At 36.0% G+C, this 21,981-nt stretch overlaps 1 protein-coding gene across 4 annotated transcripts in view; it reads right to left on the bottom strand.

The window, feature by feature from the left end:
* Positions 1-21,981, bottom strand: part of Col11a1 (collagen type XI alpha 1 chain) — a 169,069-nt gene that overhangs the window by 137,858 nt on the left and 9,230 nt on the right. For all 4 annotated transcript variants that reach the window (XM_038311125.1, XM_038311127.1, XM_038311124.1 and 1 more), the window contains exons 2-3: positions 6,523-6,690; positions 488-701 (exon numbers count right to left, since the gene is read on the bottom strand). In XM_038311125.1, the coding sequence (XP_038167053.1) occupies positions 488-701; positions 6,523-6,690 (382 nt within the window). The remainder of the gene's footprint in view (positions 1-487; positions 702-6,522; positions 6,691-21,981) is intronic.

Here is a 21,981-nt window from a genome sequence, read left to right as displayed (position 1 = left end):
TCCTAGATGAATATCTGTATGCAATTAAGAGTTGCTAAGATAGGGAGAATCAGTCTTATCCAGGAACAAGCCTTGTGATATATATTCTTTCCTTCCACTATGTTGGTCCCAGGGATTGAACCCAAGTGAACAGGCTTGGCTACAAGTCCCTTTGTCCACTGAACTATCAGAATGACTGTGGTCTCAGATTCCAATATGAAAGAGGTCTTCCCTCACCTCAGTTCTTAAAGTTGAGCCACTGTTTTTAATTTCCTGCTGTCATCACTGCCCTGTTTTTCTTTCCCATTCATACAGATTTTCTTGTTTCTTATCAATATTTTTTTCAGCCTTTACCTGCAGACTGTAGTCTAGACCAATTTGGGCATTTTATGGTGGTCTTTTTGGGTGTTTGCCATCAACAGCCACTAAAAAGCACACTTCATAAAGACTGTTGAGTGATTAATGAAAATTTTGAGCACGGCTGACACTCTCTCACTGTATGACTTACTTCCCATCAGCGATGTTAACTGTTGAGAAGAGGGGATAGTCTTCGGGGCTGGGTTTTCCCGTGTGATCTTCAAATAGAAAAACCGGTGATCTTCCCACCTCAACACCAAGTTGCTGAATACCGTGTTCATTATATATTGATAAAAGGAAAGCTTGAGTTCCTTTTTTGGGTTTTATTGTAAATAGTATTGAAAAATCTTCAGGAAAAACTCCACCTGAAAAGACAAAAATGAATTAGAAAGCTCAGATTTTTAAATTGTTCCCAGATCACAGATTTTCCTGAACCTTTTATATGGTCCTGATAACTCAATTCAAACAGGAAAGAGTTAAACTAAGGGTGTAGTTGTCGAGGGCACCATATGACTACCAGATTTTCTCTGTATATTCATTCATGTTAAACCTCAAGGCCATTAATTTAAAGAATAATGATTATTGGAAACCGAGCCCATAGTCTGACAGCAAGATTGTGCTACCAATACAATTTCAAACATAGCAGAACACCCATTTAAAATTTTGATTTATCATTTAAGATGATGTGTTTAAACTATGTATGTGTGAGCGGAGAGGGAATGTGCACATGAGTGCAGGGGACTGCGAACTGCCCAGCTGCAGATACTGGACCAGAATCCTGATCCTCTAGAACAGTGCGCACTCCTAGCCACCGAGTCTCCCTCCAGTCCCTGCTTTTGTTGCTTTAATTATGGATGTCTCTGTGTGGGGAACTATACCAGAAGGAGTTCATGGAGGCCAGAGACACCCGATTATTTGGAACTCGAGTGTCCTGCATTGTCGACCACCTGACAAGAGTGTTGGGAACAAAACTCCTCTCCTCTGCATGAACAGTAAGGGCTCGAAACAACAGAGGGATCTTCTCCAGTCTCCTGAAACAATCGTCCAACATTTATTTAACCTCTACGTTTGACATAAGCCTTCTATTTCTGAGTTTTGTTCAAACCGTTCCCAGACATGCGCTTTGTGAAAAGGCACGGAAACAAGGTAATAAATAAAGCATTATTTTCATGATCTATGTAAACACTTAGGAAATTTTCGATCACAAAATTCAGTTTCATTAATGAAAAACGTGCCACTGAAAATCAGAACTATTAGGTATGAAGGCATATTCTCATTTTTGTTTTATTTTTCCATGATTTTATCTCAAGTACCTACCTAACTGCCTTACTTACACAGGTGCTTACCAAAAAATTGCTAAATGTGTCAGTTTGAGGATTGCGTTAAATACAATATATCTCTCTTATACTTGGACTCCTTGTATTATTATGGACACATTACATACTGAGTGGTAGGTCTGATTTTTCAAAGTAACAATATATATGATATATAACCACTATTTATATATATGTATGTGTATGTCATATATATGATTATATATCATACTTAATATTATATTATATTCTATAACATAATTTAGGAGAAATTTGTTGCTTCAGTTAAAATATCATACATTTTCAAAACAGATGTTTTTGTCATAAATTATATCTGAGCCAATATCAAGGACTTTCAAATTAAATCCATTCATTCTTAATTCAATTACAGGTTGTAGTCCAAAATGATTTTTTAAAGGCATCATGAACATGACTACCATAGGATTCAATTCTAACAATGACAGAGTTCCATTTCTGTTCATGATGACAGATGCTTATTTGTAAAGATATTATGTTTACATCACATCAAAGCATGATTTATTATGGCAAAAATGTATTTTACAAATACATTCAAATGACTAAAGCTGGTTCAGTAAATGTCACTCAGAATAAAACTTTATGAATCTGCTAAAAATAGCAGTGAAAGAAAGACGTTTCCGAGTGGGAAATCTTACAAATATATTCAAAGGGGAACTTACAGGTAGAATGGATGCATATTTTCACACTACACATATATGCACAAACTAGGTAAGTGTTAACAACTAATGCAGAATCTCAGTTAAAATGTTGGGTATTTGACTGGTGAGATGACTGGATAGGTAAGGGACTTGTTGCCAAGCCTGATGACTTATGTTCAATATCCAGGACTACATGATAGGAAAAGAGTCAACACATGTAAATTGTCCTCTCTCTCTCTCTCTCTCTCTCTCTCTCTCTCTCTCTCTCTCTCTCTCTCTCTCTCTCTCTCTCCCTTTTATGTAGGCACACATACACACACATACACACACAATGTCATGCAAATTAATGTAGACATGCACATAAATAAAAATAAATAAAATGTCATTAAAAGCAATCCTGGGTCTTTTCAGCTCCATTGGCCACAAAAATATTCTTGCCATATGGTCTTAGCAAGTTATGTAATTTCTCTTAGCTGAGCAAATGATGTAGAACTCAAGAACTGTTCAAGAATTTAAGTAGCCTACCACCAAAAATGAGTCAATTAATGTTGACTGATTCTCACATTTTTAAAGTTAATACTAAACAATATTCCACAATAAAAAGTGTTTGTTTTCAATTTCTCAAGCTATCATAAAAATCCATCAGCCTATCTTTTAAATTATTTGTAATCAGTTGAAATATATTGTATGTGCATATATAGAGATTGATATATTAATCAACTGGAATTTTTATTAAATGTGATGGTTGGTCCCAAGATCTCACACATGCTAGTCAAGAACTTTACTTCTAAAGAACATTTCTATCTTCTACTTTGATTTAAAGTTAAAGAAAGTTTACTTTATTTCATTTTAATCGTTTTATGGAAATCACTATTATAGAAATAATCATAGAAGTAAGATAGAAGAGCTATAAAGCACATCACTTGACAATATGCTTTATAATTAATAGACTACTGAAATATATATTTAGATAATTCAGTCTGTTATTGAAGAGGGCCCAAGGTAAATAAAGTCAAATTGTCCAGGATCTCATAGTGAAAAAAAGGGCATTAAAACATCATGATCTGGGGTGGAAAAAGGTTTATACATTTTGCCAAAAAAAGTGAAAAAAATATGTATATTTAGGAAAGATGAAACCTCACATCAGACATAATTGTACTCACATAAGAATAAGGGATTGTGGGAAAATTCAAAAAATAATTGTTGAGTTTGTGCAGTATAAGTTCTGAAAACTTAAGTTTGTTAACAATACTACACTATATTAATTACATGAAGCAAAATTCATCAATACATAGTGTACATATCAAATGTGAAGTTTAAAGCTTTAAAAATTCATTTTTTGAAATATAAATACAGATTTAAGACATGCAAAATGACAGTTATTGAAAGTGCCAGTGTCCAGTATTTGATATTTGTATTTATATGGAAGAATATGTATCTATAATAACAATCATGTTTATCACAGATTCATTCACAACTCTTAAAATGGGTTTTTATATCAACAGATTTTGCCTTCACTAATAAATATGCTATAAATGGCATAATAGCAATGACTTTAAGTGTTTAAATTTTGTTCAATATTTTCCAAGCAAAATATATCTTTCAAAAATAAATTTTTGTTTGAATGGTGATGATGATTGAATGATATTCTATATATTATGACTAATGACCACAATGATATTCAAATACATCATATGTTTTGGTCCAGTGCCTTAGATGGTTAGGTATTGCTACCTAACTAAAATACTTTATCCAATACTGTATCTATAAATTGAACTTAAATATTCTCTTCCTTTGATGGTTATGAAGTTGTAGGTCAACATACAGGGTTTTTTTTGCAGAATATTTATATCAGATATTCCAAAGATTGCAATGAGAATTTGAAAACAACAGCTTTACTTAATTTAAAAGTATACATTTTCAGATCTTCCAATTTAAAGTCTCATCCTGGAGCTCTGGAGGACAATATTTTCATTCTGCAACAATATATTAATCTCTCTCCCTGGCAAACTTCCTTTTTTTAATACTGACTGCTGAGGTGTGCAGTTCTCCCAACTGCATTAATTAGGAAATACATGGCTTTGTAAATAATGTTCACTAATTTGAAATTTATAAAGGTGACATTATCATTACTATTTTTAGGTATCATTAATGTATAATTTGCAGGAAGTTCTCCTCTCCAAGAAGGAATGTACATGAGATGCCTATCACAATAGTTTCTTATCTGAAATAGTCATTGCTAAAACCATAGGCCAGAACACAAGAGTGCTAACTGGGATAAAACATTCATAGAGATAAGTTCTGCTAATTGTAGTAGAAGATGATTCCACATGCACACATAATGGTCATTCTCTGTGAAGAAATGATCAAACACCAAATTAATCAAATTAACTACCATGACCTTAAGATAATGAACCTATTATAGAAATATTATAAACTGTATCTTATTTAGTGCTTCTAAAACTGTCCCATTAGTATATGCTTTTCTGTTTTATTTCCTTTTCAAGATTATTGTTTTCTAGTTATAGAAGATACATAGCTAAATGAAAAAGTAAATGGAATATTACTATTATTTTAAAAAATTAAAGTGAATATCAAAATATAATGAGTTAATATTTTAAGAGGATTTAGCCTTTAAAATTTAAGTATAATTATTCATTTTAGCATTTTGAATCAATATATTGCTTTTGTTCACCAAAATTTAATGAAAACCAGAAAATATAATGGAAATTGTAATGTGTGCCCAAGATGTGTTTTCAAAATACATTGGACCAGGGTATGGCGGTTCCTCGGGAAGCTAAGACAGAAAGTTCACTAGTTTGAGGGCAAGCTTGAACTGCAGAGTGAGGCCCTGTGTGGCACACTCCTCACAGAAGAAAGAGAGAGAGAGTCAAACAAACAAAGAGAAGTAGAAAGAGGGTAAGGAGTACAATGTCCTTCCAAGGAAATTATATTTATTTGTAATATTGAATTCTTTTATCATGTTTTCTGACTGATTTAAAACTGATGCATAAAGTAATAAATGAGCTCTTCTTGTAGAGAAAGAATAGACAATATGAAGAATTTAATGCTAATATTTCAGGACGATCCTAAAGCATCAAATGAGGTCTGATCATATATGAGATATTGACCTCATATCATCTTGTATCATCATAATTAAATATAATTGGTCAAATTAAATAACATCTATGAGACACAGTTTACACCTCAGTTAAACAGGACCAGGAACACTAAGTTGAAGTCTAAAAAAACTGGTGTATATAAACTTCAAGAATGTATAATGGGCTGCCTGCTTTGATAATGTCAGAAATGCTCATTTCTATACTCAAGGATCTTTTCCTGCATTACCATGATTTCAACATAATTAATTCTATAGGATCAAGTAATCTCTCAAAGAAACAGTAAAAGATTTTTCCCAGAACTTTATCAGTAATACATGAAAATCTCCCAGGTGAAGTCTTATAAAAATCTCTAATCTCTGAATACTCAATAGTTGTGAGAAGTAACTTGGTTGTGTGTCTCAGTTACTATTTTACTGCTGTGAAGAGACAACATGACCGAGGCAACTTATAACAAAAAGCAATAATGCTTCATTTCAGAGAGTTAGTCAATGATCATTATGGAGGGGAGCATGGCCACAGTAAGACAAACACAAGAGCTTACATCTGACCCACAAGTTGGCAGGAGAGACTGTGAAACTAGACCTGTTGTAGGCTTTCGAAGTCACAAAACACACTCTCAGTGACACACCTCCTCCAACAAGACCATATCTCCTCCAACAAGGCCCCACCTCCTAACCCATTCTAAACAGTTCTATTTACTAGGGAATAACCATTTATATGTATATGACTGTTACATTAACATAATCAGTTGTTAGTAGTAAAGGTTTCCTTCAATCTCCATCCATGAATATGGAAAAGTCATAAAGTACTGCCTTCCCATACCGTACCGCACACATAATGAATTATTAAATTTTCAAAATTAAGCATATTTCTGTTCCCAGGCTAAGTTAGTAACTGGCAGTTAGTTATTTTTGATACATTACTGGTGATTACAGCTTCTTTAATTTTTGCTATGTGAAAATTTATATTTCATACTATAACTGGATATTACGTAGCACAATAGAAAGACTAATAAGCTAAGAAAGAATAGAGGTTAACAATGACAGCAAGAGGAGCAAAGTAAAGTGAACATACCTGGAAATAGCTGTTTCGTTGGGGCGCTGATTTGTGCTTCCTCCGTAACTCTGTATGCAACATCTGAGTCTTTAGAATTCTTTCTGTTTGTACAAAATCCTGTTGTTTTTGATATTCCCACTGGAGAATTGTGAAAATCTAGTGCTTTTAGTATATCAACTGGAGCAGCTGAAAAATAAGTGAAAATTTTAGAAAATAATTGAATATTTTGATAAAAAATACTTTTTGTAATTTCAGTATTTAATTATTAAATTTCTATTTGACAACTACGTTTATATAACATAATGCATTCAGATTATTCTCTATCACTACCTTCTCTTATCCTCTAACTCTATCAAACCTTCTTCATCTCTACCAGTCCCTTTCTCAGATTTTGTGACCAGTTTAGTTTAACCAGAGCCAACTGTATGACCCTTGTGTTGAGCTACCCACTGGAGCTAGTTGACTAATTGGTTGTTACACAAATGATACCTTCTCCTCTTTCTGAATCTATTGGTATCAAATGCACCCTAACATGCACCTTAACTGTAATTTTATGAAGTTCCTTATTCTAAGAATTTTAGAATAGTAGTATTATGAACTATCTCAAGATAAAATTGTAGCTTATAACTCTCAAACCCCAATATTTAACATGTCTAAAGAATTTAAAAGTGTGTTCGCTATGGCATTATTCATTATAGCAAAAATCTGAAGCAAAGCGGGTCCCCTGTAAGAGGTAAATGAATGAATGACATGTGATACATATAATAGAATTCTATTAGTCATTAAAAACCGTGAACTCCTCATAGAGAATATCATCTGACTAGTGCTGTGAGGTGCAGAATATGCTGACCCCATCACAGCATGGATGAACCTTCAAAACACTGAAGGTTCACTACAAGGAATAAACTACAAAGACAAAGACATAAATGATTGCTTTGAACTTTTAAAATCCCTGATTCAAAACAAAGCTTTTAATCCTCTGAGTCAATGAATGAATCAAATGGGGTACTGCTTGTTTGCAAATGAACATTAAAGCCAATAATGTCAATATACCTATGATGTATTGGCTTCTTTCTGCATTCAAAAATAAATAAAATTTTTCCAATTAGTCCAGATGCTGACCAATTTGTCATTCGGCATGCCTGATATATAGCCCATAAAATATTTAGTTTCTCACATGATCATCTCATTAGATGCCAAAAAAGCTTTTGAGAAAATACAACATCCCTTCATGATGAAAGTCTTGGAGTGGGCAGGGATACAAGGAACATACCTAAACATAATAAAGGCAATATACAGCAAGTCAACAACCAACATCAAATTAAATGGAGAGAAACTCACAGTGATAACACTGAAATCAGGAACAAGACAAGGTTATCCACCTTTCAATATCTATTCAATATAGTTCTTGAAGTTCTAGCTAGAGCAATAAGATAACAAAAGAAAATCAAGGTGATACAAATCAGAAAGAAAGATGTCAAACTCTCACTATTTGTTGATGATATGATAGTTTACATAAACAGCCCCAAAAATTCTACCTAGGAACTTTGACAACTCAAACATTTTCAGTAATGTAGCAGGATATAAGATTAACTCAAAAAAACTCAGTAGCCATCCTTTACACAGATGATAAATGGGCCAAGAAAGAAATCAGAGATGCATCACCCTTCACCATAGCCACAAATAGCATAAAATATCTCAGAGTAACTCTAACCAATCAAATGGAAGACTTGTATGACAAGAACTTTAAATCTTTGAAGAAAGAAATTGAAGAAAACACCAGAAAGTGGAAAGATCTCCCATGCTCTTGGGTAGGCATAATTAACATAGTAAGAATGGCAATCTTACCAAAAACAATCTACAGATTCAATGCAATGCACATCAAAATCCCAGAAAATTCTTCACAGACCTTGAAAGAATGGTACTCAACTTCATATAAAAAGCAAAAACCCAGGATAGCCAAAACAATCCTGTACAATAAAGAAACTTGTGGAAGCATCACAATCCCTGACTTCAGACTCTACTATAGAGCTACAGTATTGAAAACAGTCTGGTAGTGGCATTAAAACAGACAAAAGGACCGGAACCGAATCAAAGTCCCGGATAATAATCCACATACCTTCAAACACCTGATTTGACAAAGAAGCAAATGGTGCTGGCATAACTGGATGTCAGCATGTAGAAGAATGAAAGTAAATCAATATCTATTACCATGCACAAAACTCAAGTCCATATGGATCAAAGACCTCAACATAAAGCCAGTCATACTGAATCTCACAGAAGAGAAAGTGGGAAGTATACTTGAATGCACTGACCACTTTGTAAATAGAACCTCAGTAGCACAGACACTGAAAGAAACAATAAATGAGACCTCATGAAACTGAAAAGCTTCTGTAAAGCAAAGGACACAATCAACAAGACAAAATGAAAGCCTACAGAATGGGAAAAGATCGTCACCAATTCCACATCAGAAAGAGGTCTGAACTCCAAAATATATAAAGAACTCAAAAAAATTGGTCATCAAAAGAACAAATAATCCAATAAAAATGGAGTACAGACTAAACAGAGAACTCTCAACAACGGAATTTAAAATGGCTTAAGAAAATGCTCAACATCCTTAGTCATCAGAGAAATGCAAATCAAAACGACTCTGAGATTCAATCTTACACCAGTAAGAATAGCCAAGATCAAAAACACTGATAACAACTTATGCTGGAGAGATTGCAGAGTAAAGGGAACACTCCTGCATTACTGGTGGGAGTTCAAACTGGTACAGCCCCTTTGGATATCAGTATGGCGATTTCATAGAAAATTAGGAAACAATCTTCCCCAAGACCCAACAATACCACTTTTGGGTATATATCCAAAGGATGGTCAATTGTGCAACAAGGACATGTGCTCAACTATGTTCATAGCAGCATTGTTTGTCATAGCCAGAATCTGGAAACAACCTAAATGCCCCTCAACCAAAGAATGGATAAGGAAAATGTGGAACATTTACACAATGAAGTACTACGTAGCAGATAAAAATAATGGCATCTTGAAATTTGCAGCCAAATGGACTGAGCTAGAAAACATCATATTGAAGTAACCCAGACCCAGAAAGACAATTATCACACGTACTCACTCATAAGTGGTTTTCAAACACAAAGCAAAGAAATCCAGTCTACAAATCACAATCCCAGAGAACCTAGACAACAATGAAGACCCTAAGAGGACATACATAGATCTAATCTACATGGGAAGTAGAAAAAGATAAGATCTCCTGAATTAATATGGCACATGGGGGCCATGAGCAAGGTTTGAACAGGAGTGCAAAGGCAGGGAGGGGAGAAGAGAAAAGTATAGAGCTCAATAAAAATCAATAAAAACGAAATAAAAATATTCAGGATCTAATGGAGCCAGCACTAAAATGTTTTAGTAACTAGGTAAGAAGTCATGTCTACCTTTAGGAGTGCACAAAAACTGTTATCTTGCCGGGCGGTGGTGGCGCACGCCTTTAATCCCAGCACTCGGGAGGCAGAGGCAGGCAGATCTCTGTGAGTTCGAGACCAGCCTGGTCTACAAGAGCTAGTTCCAGGACAGGCTCTAAAAAAGCTGCAGAGAAACCCTGTCTCGAAAAACCAAAAAAAAAAAAAAAAAAAAAACTGTTATCTTGTTCGTCTATGACTGAAAGTTCTAACTAACACAAAAGAATATAATAGCGAGCTATTAATAGGCACTACCTCCACTCTTCACCTCTTAGCATGCTGTTTATGAAAGGGCTTGGTTGGAAAGAAACTGGGTTTGATTCTAGAATCAGGGAGCTCGTATCAGCACATCTTTTCTCAAAGGACAGACCACCAGCATCTTGTCTCTTCAAGAATTATAATTTCAGTAAATATTTACTTGTAGTAATCCTTATAATAGCACTCAACTTGTCACAGAATGTATGAATGAGCAACTGAACGAGAGTTGTGGAAAAATGAGTGTATAATCATTCCTTTGGTTTATTAGCTCAAGGAGAACTGATTTTTATATCTGCAGACATATACATGTGGAATTTGGCGGAGCCTGTCTTCTATGATGCCCCTAGAAAGTACAATTTTCTCTGATAACAAATTGTGCACATCTATAACATAGAGATAATGAGTGAAGATCCACATAGTATTCAATACAGTATACAGTGTTTGCAATTATTGGAAAGAAAAATACATTTGTGGAAATAAGAGAAGCTGAAAGGATCAAATATAGTAGAATTTTAATTCAGTCTTTGAATATTTGTTTCAAAATCTGAAGAGTATTTGAAAACCTCGTTTACATTAATCTTGCTTCAAAGGGCTGTTGTCAAGCAATTCCTGCTGTCTTCTTTTCTCGTGTGATAAAATTAAGAACGTAATATTTATACCGAGAGCCATGTCCAAAGATCCTAATAAGTGGCTTGTCACCAGACTACTTTAAAGGCACAAACCTTCACAAATTACATGTCTTTTTCCCGCTATGCAGAGGAAAGAACTGAGCATCAAAGACTTAGTTAAGGGTGCTCTCAGGACCTGTGTAGTCTCAAGCTTGTTTTTTCCTCCCCCACTCTTGCTGTAATAACCCACAGATGAAAACTACTAAAGGACCCTTAAAACGTACTTTAAAAAGTCTGAAATTATTGCAGGCCAGCTAATTGACTCCTGATGTTTATATTTACTTTAATTAAACTCAATTTACCTTTCAGGACATAAATTACTCTGAAAGAGAATGTGACTGCAAACCACAGCGTATTATGTGCTTATTTTATCTTCTATTCTTGCTCACAGTTGAGCAAAGCTTCAGAGAAGACATGAACAGAAGGAAGAAGGCTGAAATTCCATGGTAACTGGGCATCAATCAACAATGAACAAGATGAGACATGACTTCCCTTTCTTCACAGTGAATTCTACCACAGGACATCAGCAAGCACACAAACCCTGATGCCTTTCCAATTTATTTGAAATGAGTGTGCTAAGAGCACCCTCCTGTTACTAGAGTCAACGCAGAAGCTCTACCGTTAAAGCGCAACAAATTTCTCTACAGGGACAGGATGCAATATCACCATTCGGTCCCTGACTTACAGCTTTAAAAAAAAGTTACAATGTAAATTGCTTTTCTAAAATGAATGTCTTTTAAAATTTTTTAAAGATGAAATTCAGCTTTTTAAAAAGTCTACTTCTTCTCTTTTTTTTCTCTTTCTTTGAAACTGAACAGAACAGTAAATGAAATCATTTTGAAATTCTGCCCATTTCAAGCATATTCTGTCATATCTAACTCAGTAGAGTATCCTCTATTCAGTAACTTTTTTCTAGTGTATACTATAGGTTTATTAATCAGCAACACAGGATACAAGAGCCTAATCATCACTACAGAGGCCAGTTAAAGGGCTTCCATGCTTCTCCCATCTATGTGCATTCCACTGCTTGACTGTACTTCCTAAATTCCATGGTTCAAGCAACTCTGCTGCCTAAATTCCTTCAGTGAACCCCACTGACTTCCAGATGGCATCCACATTCCACATTCCTTGCATAGGAAATCTTGATGATCTGCTTGTACCCAATTTTCCTCCTCGTTCCAACCCTCACCCCCACCACAAAACATGTCTATTCTGAAGTTTCAAAGACCTGAAAATACCACCGCAGTCAGTGATGTAGAAATACTAGTTGAGACTTTATAAATAAAATATACCAAAAGCTTCTGTCTACTTTGGAGCTTTAGCTAATCCTTACCCACTGTCTGAAACAATTAACAGCGCTTTGCCTGAGTAGGAAGCAGGAGAAATCCAAGAGGGCAACTGGAAAAAGCATTGTCTCTCTCCTGAATGGCAGTCTGGGGTGCCCATCCTCAGAGGGCAGCACTCACTCACTTGCCTATCCTTTGATTTGTACTCCCTAATTAGAAGATAATAGATGAATACACAGAGATGTGCATCACATTCACATACGGTCACATACATGAGTGTGTACATCACATATGAAGACACACAAAACAGAAATACTATAAAAAATGGGCTTTCTGCTTTTCTGCATTCCATTAGCCTCTTGGACATTCCCATCAATTCAGCAGTTTGGTCCTAGACTTTTGACCCTGTCTTTCTGTTCCCTACAGCAACATCTGGATCATCTATCTGACATCTCTCAATATTTTGATTGTATTGTTCTGTGGGTATGTCTTCCCCTAGCTTCTCCATATGCTGTTAAAGCCTGTGTGTTATAGTGTTGGAAATTCTGACTGCTTCTGAGTTTCACCTATGCCATTTAGTGTCTATGTGGTGTGTACACCCGGAAATAAACCACCCTCTCTGTGCACAGTTTCAAAACAAATAAAATGGCAATAATAAAAATCTTGACCTCAAAGACCTTCCTTCATGCCAGGTGAATTTCTTACCACACCTTGGAGAACTGGCTTGGAACACTTCAAGTGACGCGACACTGCCTTCCTATATAGACTTTTATATGGTGCCTGATATAAATACTCTTCTACATTTTTAAATCATAGGAGACTTTGTTAGACTTGGGGATTGGATACAACTTAAACTTAGGATCCACCTGTGAAGTCTGGGAAACAGTTACACTCATTATTTCTCTGTTACCCTTAGCTTGTTTTATATGCCAAGTTATCTATGGCTCCAAGGAAGTCTATACAGATCATAAAAAATCAAAATATCTGCAACTTGCAACTTCTTGCTCTCTCTCTCTCTCTCTCTCTCTCTCTCTCTCTCTCTCTCTCTCTCTCTCTCTCTCTCTCTCTCTCTCTCTCTCTCTCTCTCTCTCTCTCTCGTCAACTTGGGATTGGATTTAGGGCCTCACATATTCCAAGCACTCAACTGACCTAAAAACCCCATTTCTTGTTGTTTTTTTTTTCCTAAACAAAATCTTACTAATTTGAGTAGGTTGGCTTTGAAATCACTTTATTTTCCAGAATGACCTTTTATTTACACTCCTGCTTTTGCATACTGAATACCTGGTATTATGGGCCTAAATCACCAGGCCAGACTAAAACATCATCCTTCTAGACATTAGACACACCAAAAATAAATTTTGTTTTTCCTCAAATGAATCCAATATACAGCATAATGAAATCTGGTAAATTCGGATCTATGTAAACTTCTTCACCTAACCCTACAACACAGAATCATTCTGGAAATCTTATTCCTTCATGTAGGTTATGTGACCTTATTGTAGTGCCTCATGCTCACCTTGGTAACACACCTGTTTGTATTTTATCTCATTGTAACTATATATTGTATGCATTCCAACAAGGATTAAATCACAGAATCATTTCCTGATGCACACCACCTAATCTTCCCTTTCCTTCCTTGATCCCCACACCCAAAATAAGTAAAATTTAATAAATAAAAAGAATTTTAGAAAACTATAATTCTAATGACTATGAGATACATTGTTGAACCAAGAAAGAAAGTGGCCATGTATTATAATTTACTGACAACCAAGATTCTGACAGTTTTCAAAACTCCTAAGACTCTTTAACAAGAGTTATCTGACAACTATATAGGTAACTAGTAACTCAATTTCTGCAGCTGAAACTATTCAAGTTCTTACTCAAACTCAGAAGCTATGATCTTTCTGGATGCACAAATCTGTGCGTTAATGTGCATACCTGTGTTTGCAGCTCTCTCTCTCTCTCTCTCTCTCTCTCTCTCTCTCTCTCTCTCTCTCTCTGTGTGTGTGTGTGTGTGTGTGTGTGTGTGTGATATAGGTTAACATGGGATGACTTTTTATAAGACTCTCTTTATGTCTGCAGACAAGGTCTATCCCTAAACCCTGAGTTCACTGATTTAGAGCTGGACTGACTGGAAGTTGAGCTCCTAGGATCCACCTTTCTTTCCACACCCTTACCAAGTGCAGAAGTTAAAATTCATCCCAACACACAGCATATACATGGGTGCTGAGGATCTGAACTAAGGTTCTTCATGTTGTATAACAAGTACTGTCTTCACCAAGTGATTTCTACAATCTCAGCTATTAAATGACTGGAAGCTGCTTAAAACCTTCCCAAATTGCTTTATTTGGATAACCTCATTTTAAAGAATGCAACATGATAATAAACTTTACATCCAAATAAAAGAAGATGAAACATAAATACTCATCAAGAACCACTTCTATAACATTTGGTTTTTGAAAATTTCAAACTTTCTGAACATTTAGAACAACTGCATTAGCTACAATCCATGTTTCCCTAAGCCAAAATTAAGCTGATTCCTGTTATCTGCATTTACTGATTACATTAAGAAATACTTTTTGCAGCACAGTAGAATAATAAATGGATTTTTATCTCGAAATAGTGACCACATATCCTGCAAAAAGGTATGCCTTTGTTTGCCTCCCAAACTTGAAAGTAGAACTCTACTGCAGCAGACACCACGCCAGATATAGGACTTGAAAGAATTAACCTGGAATTGACCTGAGAGCCTCTCCTTGAGGGCCTGCTCTCATAGTATTCAAGGGTGGTAGGCAAGCTGCAAGCTGCTTGGGAAAAAAACATTTAGCAACATTATCTAACTGTGGTGTATGCCCACAATGTTGAGCAGACCAGCCAGACTTTTCCATCAGAGCAACAGCGGTATGTATTTTATCTTGGGGGTAACCAATGGGTGAGTAATTAGACTGAATGCCCACTACATAAGAGGGAATCCATACCTTAAAGCTGACTAGCTATCCATGACTGGTGAAGTCTCAGACCCACAGATGAGTGTAGATTCCACACCTCATCAAAGAAGCTTCTTTTTGCAGGAAATGGAAACCATATATGAATCTACAACTTCCAAACTAAGGAACCTGAGTGACATAACCCACACTCAAAAAGGCATGTATTGCATGTTTTATTTTGCATATAAATGTTAGCTTTTAGTTTTTACATAGTTTTACATAAAGGGGAAACTCGACTAGGAGGATAAAAGGGGGAGTGGGATGGGAACTCAGAGTAATGGAGAGAATATGAGGAGGGACAACAGTAAGGGCCATATGGAAACCTATTACTGTAGAGGCTTTCTAAGTTGCATATGCATACATGAAAAGAATTTAAATGGAGTCACCATAAAATGGAGGATAAAAGGCCACAACTAGACATCTTATGGCACTAGGTAAAACCTCCAGTGTCAGGAATGGATTACCTCTTGTTGAGTAATTATTCAGAAATGTCCCATAAACCACCTCTGCAAACATCACAGCATATTGCCAAGGCTACTGGATATTCTCCATAAACTGATAGTATAGCCCTATGACTAAAGAAAACACGTATGTCATAGAACATGGAAAAGTCATATTGGTGTCTGACTAGAAACTTTACTCCTATTGAGAGGTGCTGAAAGGTACTTTGTAAGAATATTGCCAGAGAAGGCCAGTAATGATTAATATCACCCAGGCATAAACTCTGCAATTAATATCAACCACCTGCATTCAGGTTATACTGGTACACTTGTAGCACAAATATTATGAAAGTAACTAACCACTTTTTGATGAGGTCCCCTCTGTGAGATGCAATCCGTATCAAACGCTTCTAAAGTGGACAAGAACCTGAGCTTAGATTGATCTTGCACCTTGGGGAAAGCACAGGGACCCACAACTGGATAACATGCAGAGAACAAAAGAGTTTGGAGCACTCAGCCCAAAATGAAATGATGTTATCAAATCCCTCTCCTCATGGCTCAGTTATAAATGCAGAAGAAAAGATGGGAAGATTTAAGAACCGTAGGTGATGAATGACTTCAAGGAAAGAGTGTCTTCGAGACACGCAGTACTAATATACATATGAACTCACAGAGATTGCAGCCACATACGTAAGGTCAAACCAAACAAAATCCCAATACTGGGAAGGGGAAATGAACACAAAGTCTTCCCGCTAACCAAGAAGCTATTTGCAATTGACACCTGCTGGGATGGGGAAAATCAGTTCTCTTCAATGGAGTGTCACTACATGTATCAACCACACTCATAGGTAGTTGGCTAACACAAAACAGACGTGTGTGTGTGTGTGTGTGTGTGTGTGTGTGTGCGCGCGCGCGCGCTATTTATTTGGGTATTTTTGGTCTTCCTGATATTCTTTACTTTTTAAATTATGTTTTGATTCCTGTTTGTTTCTTTGTTGCTATTGCTGCTTTCCTAATGTCTTGAGAAAAAAGAGACAGAGTTAGAGGGGGAATATTAAGTCACATGAGTAAGGAGATGAGCAGAATGTAAGAGGAACTAGGCAAAGGAAAATTCTATGATTAAAATACATTTTTGAAATAACATTAATAAAATTTTAAAGAGGGGGAACATCCACCACTGACCAAAATGCCAAAAGCAGCTTTGGTTCCCAACCTGAGTTGATGAGTCTAGGACAAAGCCCCCACACGTAGAGCTCAAACAATATTACAGCAGAGGGGACAGAGAGACTGTCAGAGCTGGAGTACCAGGCTGTTGGACAAGAATTGTGTTTCTGGACAGATAAGAAAGCTTCTCACCTGAAATCTCAAAAATACAGTCACCTAAATACAACCTACAGAACAAAACCGGTTAACATTATAGAAGGGGAGACATTATACAATTCCTTACCCTGAGATGCAGAGCTACAGATATTAATGGCTGCTGAGAGAAGAAGAAAGCCTTTTCTAGAGATAAGCTGCAGATATGCTATCCATTCCTCATACATGTGTGTAATAGTTTTATATTTTTATATATTTACAGGCTTCTTTAAATATATTATATATATAAACAAAAAGAGGTCATGAATATTAGCAGCACTGAAAGAGATATAGGAGCTGGAGTGAGACAAGGGAGGAAGGGAAGAAAATGTATAAATATAGTACTCAGGTCTAAAATTTTCAAAAGAAAATTAAATTTAAATTATAAAAGCCAAGAAGAACAAAAGTATGTCTTGCTATTTATACAGAACTCATTTTTTGTTTGTTTTTTTTTGTTTTTGTTTTTGCTTTTTGGGTTTTTTTGGAAGGGTTGGCTTATTTTTTTTTCTTTTGGTTTTAGGTTTGGATTTATTGCAATTAGCTAGTTAAGATATCAATAAGTATGGGACCTACAGTTTCTTTGTTCTTTTTGTAACTCTCCTCTCTCATACTAAGTATAAACCACAGTTTCCCTTTCTGCCTCTCTCCCCAGTCTCTCCCTGTAACTTTCTCTCTCCTCTAGATCCTCCTCCCACACCTCCATTCAGAATTTTGTAATACTAACTAGCTGCTCATGCTTGCAATCCCAGCACCAAAGAAGCTAAAACAGAAAAACTCACTCACATTTGAGGAGAGTCTAAATTATATAATGAATTCCGGTCACTGGGTTACAGCGTGAGATCTTTTCTCCAAAAGAGAGCTGGAGAGATGCTCAGAGGTTAAGAGCACCTGCTGCTCTTGAGGAGAACTAGGTTTGGCTACCAGTGCCCATATGAATGTTCACAATAATCTAGTTTCTATTGTTCTCAGTTTCAATATAACTTGAAGAGATTGACAAGACCATTTATTCCTATTGATGATCTGTTTGTGTGTTGTGTATAAACTAAAATGGGAAGTTTATAAGCAACAGTATACTGTAATATGCAGTTAGAAACCATTACAATTTCTCAGTTCCTATGAATTACTCTTGACATGGAAATGGGTTAATGATATCACTTCAGATTCAGGTTCCCACAAACAGTTCTATAATCAAGTTAAATATATCACCATCAATATCATTATGCTTGTATATTTACTTAATCACACAATTAACACAAATAATATAAATGCCAGATCTCAAAGCTAAAGATTTCAATAATCATTTTGAGAAAATATGAGTGTACGTTATGCAAACAATAAAGAACACCAAGCTGATAATGTCAGGCACAAAAATAATTAGGTTAGTTACCTGGAGTTTTCTGAATTTTATAATCAATTTCATTATTTTAAAAATGTAATCCCATTTTGGCAAAATTTTAGGAAAATAGAAACCAAATAATCAAATAAACATGACATATTGCAATTTTTAAAAAAATGTTTTTCATTTGTTTTACAACAAATCTTATTATTGAAATGCCAAGAAAAATTACATCATGATATATACTGAAGTACAACTACTATTTAAAAAAAAGAAAAACATTTACACATTAGAGTGCTACTCAGCGGTAAAAACAAGGATATCTGCATGCAAATGGGTGGAAATAGGAAACATCATATTGAGGTAACCCAGACCCAAAAAGATAAGTATGGTATGTACTCACACATAAGTGGATGCTGTCTATAAACAAAGGATATGGAGCCTATAGTTCATGATCCTAGTGAAGCTAAGTAACAAGGTGAACCCTAAGAAAAACATACATAGATTCACCTGGGAAGTCCAAATAGACAAGATTGCCTGACAAAATTGGGAGCATGAGGGTGAAGGGAGAAGGGAGAGTGGAAGGTGAAGAAGAGGGGAGAAGGGGGAAAGGAAGAAGACCTTGAAGGAAGAAGATAGTCTATATAGAGGAAGGACAGAGATGAGAGCAAGGAAAGATATATCTTAATTGTGGGAGCCATTATGGGGCTAGCAAGAAACCTGGCTCTATAGAAATTCCCAGGAATCCACAAGGATGACCCCAGCTAAGACCCTAAACAATAGAAGGGAGGGGGCCTGATCTTGTAGTCAGACTGATGATTATCTTAAATATCACCATAGAACCTTCCTCCAGCAACTGATGGAAACAGAAGTAGATACCCATATTGGAGTACTGGACTGAGTTCCCAAAGTCCAGTTGAAGAGTGAGAGGAATGAGAATATGAGCAAAGAGGTCAAGACCGTGATGGGTTCACCCACTGAAGCAGTCTGCCTGGGGTAATGGCAGCTAACCAACTCCACTTAAACAGGGAAGGACCAAGCATAGGACTAGGACCAAACTAGTCCCGCTGAATATGGCTGACAGTTGCATGACTGGGGCAGACTGGGGGGGGGGGGCACTGGCAGTGGCACCAGGACTTATCTAAACTACTTGTACTGGCTTTTGGGGGACCTATATTCTTTGAATGGATACCTTGCTCAGTCTAGATTTAGAAGGGAGGGCTTTGGACTTTCCCCAAAGGAATGTGCCTTACCCTTTCTGTGGAGTGGATGTGGGGGAGAAAGTGGAGGGAATGGGAGGAGGGGAAAGACTGGGAACTTGGATTGGTATGTATAATGAAAAAAGTGTTTTCTTTTGAAAAAATAAAAATAAAATGAATAAAAAACAAAAGAAAGAAAAACAAAGTGACTCATCAAAGTGAAATATATCTATACATTATTTATTATTTATCATTATTATTATCATTATAGGTTCTAAGAATGAAGAAAAGTGCATAAAACTTTTTTACTCCTGATCAGGAATATTTTTTGTGAACAGAAGCATGTGTGTTTGTACCCTCGACAGTACTTAATCTGCTATCAAGTTCTTTGACTATGAATATTTAGAGTTAGCTGACATCACAAATAAAAATCAAAAAATAAAATATTGCAAGTTTAATGCAGTACAAGCTCTCCAAACACATTCATAGATGTCATTGTACCCACTGAATCAGAAAAGCTGAACTTTTGTTTGAGTTTTGGCTGTTTACAGCAACTGTGTGAAAATTTACAAAGCTTAAGTCTTATCAACAATGGAACTTGGTGGCTATGTGACACCTGCATTTTGTTAACACTTGAAAACCCAAATTATTTATGACAACATTTATAGGTCAAAATTATCAGCACTACATTTATGTAAAAGAAAATAACTTCTGTCTTTAACTATTAGTACTTCATTTGTGAGATGTGACAGGTTTCAGACTTATAATAGGAAAATGAATAAGTAAGCAAAGGTTTCATGAAATTTTGCAGCAGCATGAATTGTGACATCAAATAAGAACGACTATCCAGTGAGTAAATGACATTTGAGAAAATTCTGAAAAGTCAGAGAAAGCGCCCTGTCCTGATTGGTTTTGATTAATTAGATTAGAAGCAAAGGGAATGAGTACAAAGAACCTAAAGCAAGAAACAACTCAGAATGGTAGAAAACGGAGAAGAAACAAAGTCTCCTGATGAGAGACTAGGAAAGCCTTAAAGGGGGAGGGTGGGAGTTCAGCTGAATTTTATTGCAAATGATTTGAAAAACTATTGGAAGGTTAACTGGAGACAAGCAATAGGATTCCAAATTTTTATTACTATTGTTTCCCCCCCGCCTCCTGGAAGTTTAAATTTCACAAAAACTAAGATGAAATTAAGATTGCTCATTTAACTAATTTTATCAAACTTCTAGGACTTTGGTTTCTAAAACCCTTGTGGGCACTGAGGCCTAGCCACATGGTCTTAAAGAACCATTTGCAAGCTTGCAAGTGTGAGAAAGCGAAATCAGGTGCTGGATGAATCAGTGACTCAGATTCTGAACATCTGTGAGGACAACCTGACCAGCAGTTCGTGATGGGCTCCATGTGGTCTATGAGAGGAAGGGATCAAACTCAGAGCAGCTCGGAGAGTTTGTTTTGTGTTTGAACATCGCAACTAACTGCTTTGCCACAACCTGACATTGAGAAAACTGTGAAGGAAGAAATGTAACAAGAGAGTAAATTCAGTTTAGAGAACAGGAACTTTGAACTAGCTTAAAGGCACTGCAAATAATGAACAGACAATCAAGTTTACAAACCTGTAATTAAAGAAAGAAATATAGGCCAGAAGAAAACTTTAGGAGTTGGGAGTCTACCGATATTAGTCGAAGTCGTATTAATTAAAAATATGATTATTTTAAACAATATAATTTTGTCTGCAGAAAATAACTGAAATTTAGCAAATGCTTATACTAAATATCTGTAAGGCAATGTTGTTTTAAAGGTAGAATGTCTGAGAAATTCTTTTAAAAACCACATTGCCTATTTCTTCTCTAGAAGATGCTATATAATTTGAATGATTGCAAGGAAAATCATACAAAATTTAGATATTTGCATTGTTTACTTGTCTTACAATGGGGTTTTATAAAGGGGTAGGCACATTTGTTTCAAGTATTTGCTTATAAAATAGGATCATGAATTCATATGTTTACAGGCCCATCGTGAGCACAGCTGTACATAGGTATGATTTCAAAATAGACTATTACAGTTGAGAACCCTGGGTGGCTTTTTAGTAGTCTGGCTACTCTACAGAAAGCAGTGCGGCATCATATTGTGAATGTCTCAGGACCCAGAGTGCCAACCAACTGGGCTCCTCTCCCATGGGCTGATAACCAGTGTGCACTGGCCCTGCAAAATTAGTTAAAGTACAAGGCTTCTTTTTAGACCTAAAGTACATGCTTCTGTGCTGCACAGGAAAATGTATTTGTAAGATTGTGTGCCCTTTACACTCTTCCTCAACCCTATCTCGCATTATTTCCCCATTTCATCTTCTCCGTCCACACTGCCTTCTTCCCATGCTTTCTTTTAAGTTCTTTGTAGTGTCAGTCGCTTTTCTGCCTTGGGCTTTCATGTCACTTCTCAGGATGAATTCACTGGGTTATTCAGTGTTTAATTGTTATCTC

Source organism: Arvicola amphibius, chromosome 14 (genome assembly GCF_903992535.2).
Source record: "Arvicola amphibius chromosome 14, mArvAmp1.2, whole genome shotgun sequence".
Classification (NCBI taxonomy): Eukaryota; Metazoa; Chordata; class Mammalia; order Rodentia; family Cricetidae; genus Arvicola; species Arvicola amphibius.
The sequence above is the reverse complement of the archived record's forward strand: the minus strand, read 5'-3'. Positions and strand labels throughout refer to the sequence as shown.